Source organism: Sceloporus occidentalis, unplaced genomic scaffold (genome assembly GCF_023333645.1).
Source record: "Sceloporus occidentalis isolate IW3139 unplaced genomic scaffold, rSceOcc1.0.p SCAF_44, whole genome shotgun sequence".
NCBI lineage: Eukaryota > Metazoa > Chordata > Lepidosauria > Squamata > Phrynosomatidae > Sceloporus > Sceloporus occidentalis.
In genome coordinates, this window is record NW_028317024.1 from 450,953 (window position 1) to 465,446 (window position 14,494).

Below are 14,494 nucleotides of genomic sequence, written 5' to 3' on the forward strand. Positions count from 1 at the left end.
CATGGTCTTTATTGGGAGCACTCTGTAATCTCCCAGAGGGGTAAATACTTTTACATGGTCTTTATTGGGAGCACTCTGTAATCTCCCAGAGGGTAAATCCTTTTACATTGTCTATATTGTGAAAACTCTGTAATCTCCCATGGTTATATTACTGTTGTTTAGACTGAAACATTAATACCAGGAATCATCACAATCGTGTATATGATTGTATTAATGTTAAAATGCAAATAAAAAGAAGTTGAAAAAAATAATAAAAAAAAAACAAAAAACGTATTCCATTTAATAACAATGACATCTGATGATGTTACAGAGCACGTGTGTACGTGTATTGCATTGTAACACGTAGTTATTGTTGTTATGACGTTTTGCTGCCTTAAAAAGATGCCACATACTGCCACTTATTATGTCTGTACAATTTCTACTTTCCTGCCACAAGGGGGCACATGGCTTCCTAGCCACGCTGCATTTTAATTGGCTACCACAGCCAGGTAACGCGTCACAACGGATCGTCACCAATTACATGGATCCAGATTGTGCTTCTAGGGATTATTGGAGACTACCGCAAGAATGACGATCCCACTGAAGAGGCACAAAGCTGTATACACCAGAGACACAATGTTCGCGCTATAAAGGTGAAGACCGTGCTGTACTTACAACTCTCCACCAGGTTATACTGAAGTGGATCCCGGGGTGGATAAAGACGAGTGTGTCTCTTGTGTTTATAGCTCTGGCTCTCAGACTATCAGAAGGGTCAGACATGGCGGAAGCTTCGGAGAGTTCTGGAGGTGTCAGGGAAAGGAAGACATGCAGTAGTGAGAAGGCTACGCGAGGAGCGGACACTACCGGGGTGAACCCCTCCATTAGCGCGGCCGAGTATACCCGGCGGCTGCAGGAATGGCTGTGGCAGTGTTACTGCGGTTCCATTTGTTGGCAGAGCAGCTGCGCCACTGCTGCGGCGCTCGTCATGATGAATACGGCCTCGGGCAGCACCGAGGACCTGGCCAGAACGGGCAGCGGCGGCGGTGCAGGGAGAGGGACCTCCCCGGCAACTGCCAACACAACTCAGGCAGGGACGGCGACTACAGCCCCGGCGGCCAGTGCTGCAGGTGACACACTATAACTCTTTAATGATAACAGTAGCATTGCATGTTGTATATAGAGCCCCAACAGATTCCATAGCGCAGTTACAACAAGGGGTGAATGCAGGATGTAAACGGACTGAGGGATCCCTATATGTATATCTTGGAGGAGATTGATAGAATCCGTGAAATACATAATGGGTTAAACAAAATGCAGAGAGGTTTATCTCAAAGGGGGAGAAATGTTGGAACAAGAATCCATAGTCTAAAAGATATAACGTAAGGAAGCTTTACTGAGAGGGTGGCAGATAAGTGGAACAGCCTCCCAGCAGAAGTCACATTAAGGGAATTTAAACATGCCTGGGGTAGGCATCAGTCTATCCTGCATCTACTGACTGAGCCGTTCCTTCAGGAAACACGGGCAGTCCGAATGGGCCGAAATGGTTCTCATGTGGCATCGAGTTCTGGTGCTTGTGTAATCTTGACGATTAAGGTAGATTTTCTGTCCTTGTTGGTGGGGCAGCTTTGCGACTGGACAGGACAACCTGATAACCGCTATTCTTCTGCAGGTCGTGAGTACGTTATTCCAACCCTGGCACAAAGATTCCGCGCTGAGATGGTGGATTTCTTCATCCTGTTTTTCATTAAAGCAGCCGTTATTTTAACTATAATGCATTTCAGCGGAATAAAGTAAGTAGCTGCCGGAAAACGGCGATACACATTTTGCTCTTTCCAATCAGGAAGCCATCCAGGCGCTCCCTCCCAAATATCCCCAAAAACAATATAGGTGTTGTTCGGGGCGAGCCGAATGTGACAGTCCTGTGAAGAAGATTGACGTACAGCTTTTTCCTCTGGTTTTTTTTTTTCTTTCTCATTAATGAATAAAGTGAATTGTGTTTAAGAGCGTGACAAACGCATTATTTGTGTATTGTCCATAATGTGCCGTCTTGGATACCGTAAGAACTTTTAATGCGCTTGTCAAACCATCGTGTTTTCCCAGTGGCAATTAATTGCACAGGTCTAATGAAAGGCTTCACGTAAACTTGTGCAATGCCGGCAGGCGGATGTTTAAGTGTTACTGCCTGTTGCATCATGTTAGTTCTGTCTGCAGATTTCATGAACATACATCATAATATGCGTGTTCCCTTTCGAATGTACTGTTGGGATGGGGGCTTCCGTTTTTTGGGGGTTTTTTTGTTTTTTCTTTGTTTTTGTGGCATAAGTTTATAAAAGCAGCATTGCTCCTTTATATACTGGAGTGCAGATGTTTTAGTAGAGATAACTGACCTGGAAACAGTAGATCTGTAAAAATTGGGCAAATGCATGCTTGTTACCCAGAAATCATAGACCGGAAACACCATTAAACTTTGGATCCTTGGCGGCTAAAGCCCTGTCGAGTCAACAAAATGCAACTCCTCATCAGAGAAAGTGTGACTTTTCTCGCACACATTTTTCAAGGTGCGTTGCAATGAATAATTGTTATACTTTGCTAAATAGTGAGATTTCTTTAAAGATTTAACTATTCAGGACCAACCCGGGTCTTGTTGTAGAGGATGCTTGCGTCTAACTCGGTAGGGAGTAAACGTCTATTCATCTATTCCATCTGTAGTTATATATATATATATATATATATATATGTGTATGTTTGTTTGTTTTTTGTCTTTCCCAGAGATATATCAAAGTTTGCAATGCATTATATAATTGAAGAAGTAGATGAAGATACATCGATGGAAGACTTGCAGAAAATGATGGTGGTGGCGCTTTTATATAGATTGCTGGTTTGCTTCTACGAGGTAGGATCACGCTGCTTGAAAGCTATACTTTTTTTGTAGAACTGTATGACCTAATTAGCTGGGTATTAATTAAGCAGGCTTTGTCTCCGAGAGGGTGATAATTGTCCCTCACGCTGCCATTATCAGTATTATCAGGGGCAGCGTGCTGTGACAGAGGAGTCTGATTATGCAGCTTTGAGGTCCCTCTGGAACTTTAAATCCGACTACCAGAGATTTACATTGGAAGCAAAGCGCTCATTCTGAAACAAGGTATAATACGTACCTTTTTACACATTTTTGATAGGGTTTTATTTTTTTTAGTACCCCAAGTACTGTACGTTTTTTGCCATTTTTACCATACGTTGGTTTAATCAAGATTCCCCTTTTTCGTGTTTGATGTAAAAACAAGTATACTTCTCCCCCCCCCCCAAAAAAAAGGGGTTTTCATCTGAAACCATACCAAAATTGATACTTGTGAGTAGGGCTGCAACTAACGATTATTTTAATAATCGATTAGTTGCCCGATTATTTTTTCGATTAATCAGATAAAAAAAAACAATATGCAAATTTTTTGTTTATTTAAAATTTAATGAACTGGATGTTAAAAAACAACTTAAAATTTACATTAACATTCTTATTTTGTTATGATGTAATAAAAAACTATGTTCAAAGTAAAAAAACCCAAACACAATATTTATGAAACAAAATAACCCCAAACATTCTGAAAAGAGGTGGACTATTACTGTTCAAGAAACTTTGCCCCAGCCCTGGCACTTTGCACCCAGCCCTGGCACTTTGCACCCAGCACTTTGCCCCACCCCTGGCACTTTGCACCCGGCACTTTGCACCCGGCACTTTGCACCCGGCACTTTGCACCCAGCCCTGGCACTTTGCACCCAGCACTTTGCACCCAGCACTTTGCACCCAGCCCTGGCACTTTGCACCCAGCACTTTGCCCCAGCCCTGGCACTTTGCACCCACAACTTTGCACCCTGGCACTTTGCACCCAGCCCTGGCACTTTGCACCCAGCACTTTGCACTGTGCCCCTGCACCAAGTCTCCAACTCTGCCCTGCACCCAGCCCTGCCCCCACACTCGCACCCTGCCCCCACACTCGCACCCTGCCCCCACACTCGCACCCTGCCCCCACACTCGCACCCTGCCCCCACACTCGCACCCACACTCGCACCCTGCCCCCACACTCGCACCCACACTCACACCCTGCACCCACACTCACACCCTGCACCCACACTCACACCCTGCACCCACTCTGCCCTGCACCCACTCTGCCCTGCACCCACTCTGCCCTGCACCCACACTCACACCCAGTCTCCAACTCTGCCCTGCACCCAGTCTCCAACTCTGCCCTGCACCCAGTCTCCTGCCCTGCACTCAGTCTCCTACCCTGGCCTGCCCCCCCACCCCCACTCTGCCCTGCATCCCCTGAAACCCCACCCCCACCCCCGCGAATCGCTCTGTGCGAACGGAGCCACTCGCACAGGGCGAACCGCTCTGTGCGAACGGAGCCACTCGCACAGGGCGAACCGCTCTGTGCGAACGGAGCCACTCGCACAGAGCGAACGGAGCCACACGCAACTAAAAGAAGGCGGAGAGTGCAGCGGAAGCGGGGAACGCTCGCGGAGGTAAGTAAAAGGAGCCGAGTGCTCCAACAACGAATCGATCACTCGATTAATCGATAACGGAAATCGTCGACAACGATTTCCATTATCGATTATTATCGATTTTATCGATTCGTTGTTTCAGCCCTACTTGTGAGTAATAGAATTAGTACTCAACTAAAATAAATTTTGCTTAGGATATCTTCTAACACAGTAGGTGCCACTAATGAACAATAACCCAATTTATGTTCAGCAGCATGTATTTTTTGTGTTCTAGAGGGCTAAGTTCATCCCTTGCATAGTATCCTATAGCGTTTTTCGTGATCAGGCATTCCTTATATAACAGTACAGCTTTTGCGGGCGTATGTTTTAAAAGGGGTTAAACGAATCTGAACCTCAGATAAACAAACTGTTGAAAACGTGCACGTTTTTAGGATCCCTTGTCGGGAGCACTGCTGTGTAAATTAAACCAGCCTCATTAATGTGAGTTGCTCGTTAAACATGGTGCAGTTAGGAAGACCTCAGCACTGAATATAAGACAATATAGTACGGATTAAGTTTCAGGTAGCAGACGGGCCGTTAGTAATGTGGGATATGAGAAAAATCATGCGAGGCAGATTTGATTGGAGTTACCTGCATATAGGTGATACTGGAAGCCAAATAAATGGATTAGTTAGACGAGATCCAACAGAGAGCTGAATCCCGTATATCTATAGAACAAGGTGAGTCAAGTTGGAGGTGGTGATGAACAGCATCAAAAGATAGATCCAGGAGTGTTTTTATTTTTGAGTGCATGTTTTAGTTGATTTTACATTACATTGATGCATTCTTTAGTTACTGAAGTTAGAACATGGCCCTGTCCTCTCCTGGCTGCGTCTACAGATACCAGGAAGCATTACTGTGTAATCCTACTGCATATGCTCGGTAGCGCTGAGGCAGCCGCTGATGGCTTGCATGGATGTCCGTGATCAGGTGGCATACATGTGATTGTCTGCTGCTACGCCTCTTGATTTCAGTAGGACTTCTATTCAGGACTTCTGCGTGTGCAATAAGCATACAGCTGAATGCTCACTGCTTTCAGCAGAGGGAGACAGGGGGCAATTCTCCTTTTCAAACTCCAATAAATCAATTCTAATCCAGTAACATATACTGGAATCCATGCAAAATGGGCACCAGTATTCTTTCAACATGAAAATAGGGTTTGAGTGGACCAAGTGTTTGTGTACTTTTTTTTTTTCTTTTTTTTTTTGCTTAAGGGAGCCAAGTTTGGAATCCGAGGGTATTGTTAAGTAACTGTATCCCTTTAAATGAACATGGCGTGTCTACTTATAGATATTTATGCTCCAAGACTGGGTGTGAAATAGTCTTGGACAAAAGTTTATGGCCATACCGCTTCACTGAGAGCTGAAAATCAGAGGCCACTTCTATTGCATTATATGGTTGCTAAGAATGGCGTTATCTCTGTGTTATAATCTGGGCCCAGGTTGCCTTTGGAATATGTATTCCTAGGTGATGTATCAATTTGTACATGACACGGGTTTGTCGACCTCTGTGTTAATCTGCAATTTTCTTGTTCTGTTTTATTGCTCAATCCTTATCACTTGCAATACCTTTTGGATACATATACAAAGATCAGATGGCCATATATTAATTAGGGCTGCAACTAACGATTATTTTAATCGATTAGTTGGCCGATTATTTTTTCGATTAATCGATTAATCGGATAAAAAAAAACAATATGCAAATTTTTCGTTTATTTAAAATAATTTAATGAACTGGATGTTAAAAAACAACTTAAAATTTACATTAACATTCTTATTTTGTTATGATGTAATAAAAAACAATATTTTCAAAGTACAAGAACCCAAACACAATATTTATGAAACAAAATAACCCCAAACATTCTGAAAAGAGGTGGACTATTACTGTTAAAGAAACTTTGCCCCAGCCCTGGCACTTTGCACCCAGCACTTTGCACCCAGCCCTGGCACTTTGCACCCAGCACTTTGCGCCCAGCCCTGGCACTTTGCGCCCAGCCCTGGCACTTTGCGCCCAGCCCTGGCACTTTGCGCCCAGCCCTGGCACTTTGCGCCCAGCCCTTTGCACCCAGCACTTTGCACCCAGCACTCAGTACTTTGCCTCAGCCCTGGCACTTTGCACCCAGCCCTGGCACTTTGCACCCAGCCCTGGCACTTTGCACTGTGCCCCTGCACCCAGTCTCCAACTCTGCCCTGCACCCAGACCTGCCCCCACACTCACACCCTGCCCCCACACTCACACCCTGCACCCACTCTGCCCTGCACCCACTCTGCCCTGCACCCACACTCACACCCTGCACCCACACTCACACCCTGCCCTGCACCCAGTCTCCTGCCCTGCCCCCACACTCACACCCTGCCCTGCATCCCCACCCCCACTCTGCCCTGCACCCACACTCACACCCTGCCCTGCATCCCCTGAAACCCCACCCCCACCCCCGCGAATCGCTCTGTGCGAGTGGAGCCACTCGCACAGAGCGATTCGCACAGACATGAAGAATACTTACCTCCGGAACGCGTCACGTAACTAAAAGAAGGCGGAGACTGCAGAAGCGGGGAACGCTCGCGGAGGTAAGTAAACAACGAATCGATCACTCGATTAATCGATAACGGAAATCGTCGACAACGATTTCTGTTATCGATTATTATCTATTTTATCGATTCGTTGTTTCAGCCCTAATATTAATACTTATGCGTTCCTAGAAAAGACATGTCAAATAAATTCACTCATGTAGCATGACATTGCTTAATCCACTTGGTACCAAAGGCTTAGATGTGTGCATAGATTTTAGGGTGATGAGGTTCTTTCTGTGGCTGCTAGCCTGTTGTAAGATATCATTTTACCTCTCCAGCATTTTGTAAGCTTTGTTTCATGTGATCAAGCTAGTTGATTGCTTGTAGATGTGAGATCTGTAACTGCGTTTTGTGAATTACATGCTTGTCACTCAAAAGTAAAACATGTACATTTTGTTTCAACTGATCTTTGTCCCATTTATTCTTTTTTTTTTTTTCTGTATATCAGATTATTTGCATTTGGGGAGCAGGTGGAGCAACCCCGGGAAAGTTCCTGCTCGGGCTGCGAGTGGTCACCTGTGATAGTTCTGTGCTAATCGCTCCAAACAGAGTCCTAGTGATTCCGTCCACTAATGTTAATATGACTGCGTAAGTAATCATCCTGGTTTTTCATCTGAAATGTTTTATAGTCCCTAGACAAATCCTGCCAGTGTGTTTCATAAATATTAGAAACACTGAGATGTACCGGTAATTATTAAAGTAGTACTCCTCATATAAAAGTGAGCCGTGCCCATGTAGCAGAGGTGGAGCATCAGTTTACCAAACCCTGTTTAGGCCTAACCTTCAGTTCGCCAATTCACCAAATTATGGGATTTATAATTTGTCTGCTGGAGAAAGTGAGATTGCAGTTCCTTATTTTAGGCACAATTTATTTGACAGTTTGGGGAAGACATGGAACCTTCTAGCCACTGTTTGGGATGAAATAAGCACATAACTTATTTTTCTTAGCACAGAAAAACATTAAATTTAAAGTCCTTAAATTTGACTATTGGAGTATGCTTTGCATCTCTGTGACAATAAGGTGGAAATACACTATATGACCAGAGGTATGTGGATACCCCTCCTAATTATTGAGTTTGGATGTTTCAGCCAGACTTATTGTTAACAGGTGTATAAAATCATGCACATAGGCCGCCATCTACATACACAAACAGAGCTCAGTGACTTTAACCCCTTGACAACAATGGGCCATCATGACTTTAAACGGGTGTAGAAAGCGCTCTACGCCCGCTTCCTTAACCTAACCAGTATTGCTGTAATGCAAGTCAATGGAGCCCAGCTTTCTAATCACAATGTGATTAGTAAAACAAAAATTAAAGATATTAATAAGAAAAAAAAACCTTAAATTAAACCCCCCCCCCCCCAAAATTTTACAAAAATAAATGTGTTTATTTTTATAAGCAAGTCCTAAAATTAGCGCTGTATCTTCAAACTATTCTCACATGGAAATAGTGAAAATACTAGTATTTGAAATACCCTGGGGTATTGGCCGGCTTTAAAGATGTTCCAAATAGCACGTGGGGACAGAATTACCAGATTTTGAAAAAATGGTTTTGAAATAGCAAAACACTGCTTGTAATTATTGCCCCATAATAATAATACGTTTTTTATTGATGAGTAAAAGATTTTTCCCCTCGATTTAACTTTTATAGTAAATTATATGATACAATCAAAATAAATGGGGGAAAGAAGAAAATTACAGCTAAACACCAGCACCGCAGAAATGTTACAACATACAAAGACAGTTGTATGCTTCCAACTTTGTGCCACTCGGTTTGGGAAAGCCCTTTGTACCCCTGTGCACAAAGCAAAGTTCATTACGACCTTTGACAAGTTTGGTGTGAAGGAGCTCAATCGGCCTCCACAGGGCCCTAACTTTAGCATCATTTGAATCATCACTTGAGAGCAGGCTGCCTCATCGAACATCTGTGCCTGACCTCACAAATTCCCACAGATCCTCTCAAATATCTTGTGAGACGCCTTCCTGGAAGAGTAGAGACCGTGATGGAATACTGTTGGTCATAGTGTGTGTGTGTGTATATACATGCTCATGCTTAGTATTTCATATTCTAAAGTGTGTATGTGTTCGGTGTATCTGTACCTACAGTTGGATTTTAGAAAAATACTTGTTATACGTTTTTTAAATTCTCATCGGGAGACAAACCTTTTTTTTTTTTATTGGGTATAGAGGAATGTGAAATTTTTAATCGGACATGAAATGCTTTGTATTTAACATGAAGTGGGTCACTTTTATGATGGCAATTCTGGGAAGGATATCTAACTTTTGGTAAGAGTAAAGGTAAGATTTAATACTTCTTGAACAGTTTTTTATTTTTTTTCCCTCCCTAGGTCAACAATACGAGCGGTGATCAAGAACTTTTCCATAGCATTCTTCTTCCCAGCATTTATTACACTGCTGTTTTTCCAACATAACAGAACAGCTTATGACATTGTAGCAGGCACAATAGTTGTACGACGGAACACAAGATGACCCAATTTGTATCTAAGTTGACAGAACACTTCATCATTTCTTGGAGGCGAATGATACTTGTCTTAGTCAGCGATAACAAAGGAGTTTACAGCTGATGAGTCTTCTACGTGGTGCCCTACAGCTTACAATATCTCAGATATCGGCCCTAATATACACTGCATGTATGAGTCCTGTTTTAATACCAGCAATCATTGCAGATAATCAGTATTGAACAGTATAATAACTTTTGTTTTCCACATGGAATTTTTGTCTGCCACTTGTAGTTGCCTACTTAACTAAATTGCTTATATTTATATATATATTCATAAACAGATGGGCAGATGTTGCCGGGGCAGTCTTATCTATCCCACGGTTTTAACACTTACAAGCATGTAAATACACTTTTACCGGTCTAGTTCAATCACAAGTTACTACAGTAAATGGGTGCAGGAATATGAGTTTTGACTAATCCTGCCCTCTTGTAAATCAGTTTTGTGTCATTTGGTATTAATGGATGGTGCCAGATGCCCACATTCTGGGCTACCTTGAGCTCTGTGTTTCAAGGTGCATGTGAAGTAATTCTGCAGCAGGTGCAGATTTTATGGAATAGGACTGTGATGTGCTTCAGCCACCGCTGCTTCTAAACTGGTCCTTAAACAGAATGGTGAAATCGAGCCGCTATAGTCCTGCCGAAATCAGCACTGGGCAAATTCACTTGGAAAATAATTCAGATCACATTATTGCGCTCAAATTCTCTGCCACAATGTCCCTGAGGGTGGAAGGTGGTAAGGAGAAGATAAGTGCAGAGGTAAGAATAGTTTTTGTATGAATGCGAATCAGGCATCTTAATCCATAGGTGCAGAGGCAAAATACAGGTATCTGTGAATACCATTTGTTCACTTTGCCTAATATACTGATATAAAGTGCAAGAAAGAAACTATGGAGCAGACATTGACAGAGAAGCAGTGAATGCGTGTTTATCTTTACATAATTTTATACAACACCCCCTTTTTCTGTTTTTGCAACAGCCAATCAAAGCTTAGTTTGTTTGCTAGAAATCAAACAAAAATTGTGAACCGCTGTTTTTTATTAGGGCAGATTAGATAAATACAATTTATCTCTATTGGGTTTAATACTTTTGCTGATAATGTGCCACACACTTGTTTCCCACACACTCCAAGGTTACCTGCATTTGTTGTGTGCTTCGGGATTGCTCTCAATTTCACTCCAAAAGTTTAACAATACCAGGCTTTGACTAGTTGATCACCCAATAAAATGGTATATACATCTGTTGGCTATATTGCAACGCTATAAATTGAGTGGATTAGTACACAACATATGTAATAAAATTGGGTTTCCAGACAAATGATTTGTTATTGCGACATTTATGTTAATATTGCTGTGCATAAACTATTGGGTACTTGGAAATGTGGAATGACCATACCAGCCTAAGAAGCATTGCCATCTTAATGACCGCTAAGAACAGCACTATATTTTAATTTTTTTTGTATAGTTTTTATTAACTGAATCTCTAAGGTTGCTTTTTTTTTTTTTTTTTTTTTTTTTTTTTTAAACTTTGTTGGTCTTTGTGGTCTTGCACATGTAGTGTACTTTTTAATCTTCTTGTGATTTCTTACAGCAAAAATCTGCTGTATTTGCAGTATTGTCAGTAATTCACATTTGTATGTAAATGTTATTGAACATAGCACAATTTATATAAAAAAAAAAAATATTTACAGTTAAAACATCATATAGGGCCCCAACTATTTATATCATCTCAGAATTGTATTCATTTTTGATTTGGCTAATAAACTAATTTATTTTTATATTTGCTACATGTTTTATTGAAGTTTACAAATGTTTACAACAGATTTTAGTTTTTTTGTCTCCAATGGTACTTGCTCAAATAGGAAATATTGCTGCAATTAACACGGTACTTGTGGTAGCTACTCTGCCTCTCTATGCTGAAGCCGGTTTGTGTGTATAGAATCCCGTTAATCCCAGGGGCCACCATGTTATGGTCCCTGAAGTTCACCAAATTCTCCCTTAACTAATAACATATAATATTCAAGTATCACCCTATCTAGACAGGTGCCCTTTCTATGTGGTGTGTCCACCATGACACACGTTAACTAATTTGGACAAGTTGAGAGTTTCAGTTTTACAAAAGTAGCACTAAAGGAAAAAAATATACAAAACATAAATATCTACAACAGAGTCAGACCAGTAAAAGTCAAGAAGAATCTATACAAAAATACCCAAAACTGCTCCAATGTCAAATTTCTGCTTTGCTTTAGCCTCACTGTATTTACCTCTACCACACCTGCGGTAAGGTTTCTACAACCCTCTCAACAAACAAAAACACCCTTACACAAATATTTTCTCGCCAAAGAGATTGATATATATGTGATGTAGGAATAAATTACACAAAATTATAGGACCCTTTTGACAACACAATTACATCTGTAGCGGTATCTGGTAGTTACAAGAGATATCCGGACCCCCACAGAATCTCATGTCACATTGTTCTGGGGGAAAACAAGCAAACAGACTCTTACCCCATGTTGAAGGTTGGAGTCTGGTTAAAACCAAAGTTCCAGGTATGGAGCTGCTGCTGCCGGTAAAGTTAAAGTAGCAAGTGACTGACTTGAGCCAAAGACAAATGGAAAAAGCTTGAAATCAAAGCACTATAAAGCGTCAGCTATAACATTCTTCTTCCCTGGGATATGCTTAGCGTTTAACCAAATATTATTAAACAAATGTAAACTAAGCTCCTTAATAAATTTATCACTGACACAGATTTAGCTTTCAATGTATTAATAACCCAAATCTATCCCATATCGTCACAATTTGACAATATTCTTTTATTACACCATAAATGTCCCCAAAATTCTAATGCCACCACCACTGGAAATAATTCCATCAAAACCATATTTTTATTCCAACCTGCTTTAAACTATTCTTGCGGCCACTTTGGCATTTTCTCTGTCAAAAATACCAAAACCTGATGGCCCTGCAGCATCAGTGAAAAAAACTCCAGATCATCACTGTCAATAAATCCTTCCTGCCAAATAGCTGCACCGTTAAAATCTTTAAGAAATAAATTTCACACTTCCAGATCTTCTCTAATTTTCTTAGAAGCCCTCACTCTATGCCAGGGGTGTCCAACATGCGGCCCGCGGGACCTCGAGGTGCGGCCCGCGTGAGATCAGCAGCCAGGATCACAAGAGCCCTGCTGCTTACTTGTGGGAGGGTCTATTCTCTGCTCCAGTCCTGATTCCTCTGTGGGGAGAATGAGGGAGGCCGCGCCCCCTGCTGAAGTCTGTGAGCGGCATCGAGAGCTGAAGTGCAGGTAAGGAGGTGGGGGAGGGTGGTTGAATGAGTATGCGTGATTGAGGGAATGAATCTGTGAATGAATGACTGTGTGTGTGATAGCATGGATGTGTAAGTGCTGGAACCTAGGCATGATGGGACTGTGATTGCTGTTAGCAATCACACTCCTATCATGCTAAGTCAGCCAGTACATGCTGAAGCCTGGCTAGCTGTCCCCCTTGTGTATTGATGCTGCCAGCCGTATGGGGTCTGCACTTACAGCCACCCTATACCAGCATGTACTGCATGATAGGAGTGTGATTGCTAACAGCTAACAGCATTCACAGTCCCATCATGCCTAGGTTCTATCATTTACTGGTTGCCTGGGTATAAAAAGAGTGTGTTTGCTGTAAGCAATCACACTCCTATCATGCAAGTCATATTGTTGTTGTTTTTTGTCCAATTGTGGTGTGTTACTTTTAATAAAAGTGTGGTTATACACTAAAATTGGACAAAAAATACAATGCCCAGCCAACCAGTACATGCTGGAATCTAGGTATGCCTGAGATTGCTGTTAACAATCATAATATATAATTTTTTTGTACAATTTTGGTGTGTAACTTACTTTTATTAAAAGTGTGTGTGGGGGGGTCATTTTCAGTTTCAGCTAAGTGAACCCTGAATTTTCGGTTTTGGTCCAGAATTTTCATTTTAGTGCATCCTTAAAATAAATAGAACTATTTTATTTTTACCAGAATCCTAAATTTGTAGTCACAAAACTTTCTAGGCCCAGAAATCAGTGAGAGGAAAAGTAAAAGTTTTGTGTCATTTATTTTAATCTGCATATTTTATTAAAGGCCATATTTTCTCACAGTGAAAAATGAGTGCGGCCCGCGCACGTATACAATTCTGATGAACTGGCCCACTGCAGAAAAAACTTGGACACCCCTGCTCTATGCTATCCTTTTTTTTCACAGCAATGGCTCTCATCATATGCCTAGAAAAAACCAGGCCCATGGGAATTATTCTTGTAGCAAAATTCAGCAAACCAAGCAATGACTAAAAACTATTTACCCTCACCTTCTTTGCCCTCAAAACCACCTTGAACCGAAGCTTAACAATTTTATCCTTAGGCAACCTAAACAACATATTAGCAGTATTTTATAACTTTTAGAACTAGAACTTGCAAAGATGTGGTAGGAAAAACTGTTTTCTCATGCGCCAGCGGAATACCAAAATAATCAGATTGGACAAAGAATGAGTTTAACAAATCTAAACATTCATCACTACCGGCCTTACCAATGAACACAAAATCATCTATATAATGAATTTCAATTCAAACTTCGCCCCAGGCGGCATTATGTCTTGGGCCGGCCCTGCTTTTAACAGTACTTCCATCACCCCAAGCTTGAGCTGGACTGGGAGACTGCAATTCCTTTAAAAAAAGGAACCCACTATCTCACCCAGCTTATCCATTTTATTTTTGTTACACTCACCAACCCCAGCTCCAGCTCTACCTTGACTCTTTGGCACCTCTGAAAACATGTCCTGCATGCTGCCATCTCTTCCTGATGAAGTGTGACAAGGACCTCTTCTGTCTTGAAGCCGGTCTTCTGCTGCGTCTGCTACT

At 41.8% G+C, this 14,494-nt stretch overlaps 1 protein-coding gene across 1 annotated transcript; it reads left to right on the forward strand.

The window, feature by feature from the left end:
* Positions 1 to 757: 757 nt before the first annotated feature.
* LOC149289558 (protein FAM8A1-like) lies at positions 758 to 9,573 on the forward strand. The gene is made up of 5 exons (XM_089490386.1): positions 758 to 1,106; positions 1,577 to 1,769; positions 2,749 to 2,872; positions 7,531 to 7,670; positions 9,432 to 9,573. Exons 1-5 carry the CDS (start codon positions 758 to 760, stop codon positions 9,571 to 9,573), a joined length of 948 nt encoding a protein of 315 aa, XP_089346512.1.
* Positions 9,574 to 14,494: the final 4,921 nt, after the last annotated feature.

Bases quoted from the DNA above. Each gene is read 5' to 3' on its own strand.
- LOC149289558 (XM_089490386.1), top strand. From the start codon at position 758: ATGGCGGAAGCTTCGGAGAGTTCTGGAGGTGTCAGGGAAAGGAAGACA. The intron at 1,107-1,576 runs GTGACACACTAT...CGATTAAGGTAG, and splicing joins CCCGGCGGCCAGTGCTGCAG to ATTTTCTGTCCTTGTTGGTG. The intron at 2,873-7,530 runs GTAGGATCACGC...TCTGTATATCAG, and splicing joins TGCTGGTTTGCTTCTACGAG to ATTATTTGCATTTGGGGAGC.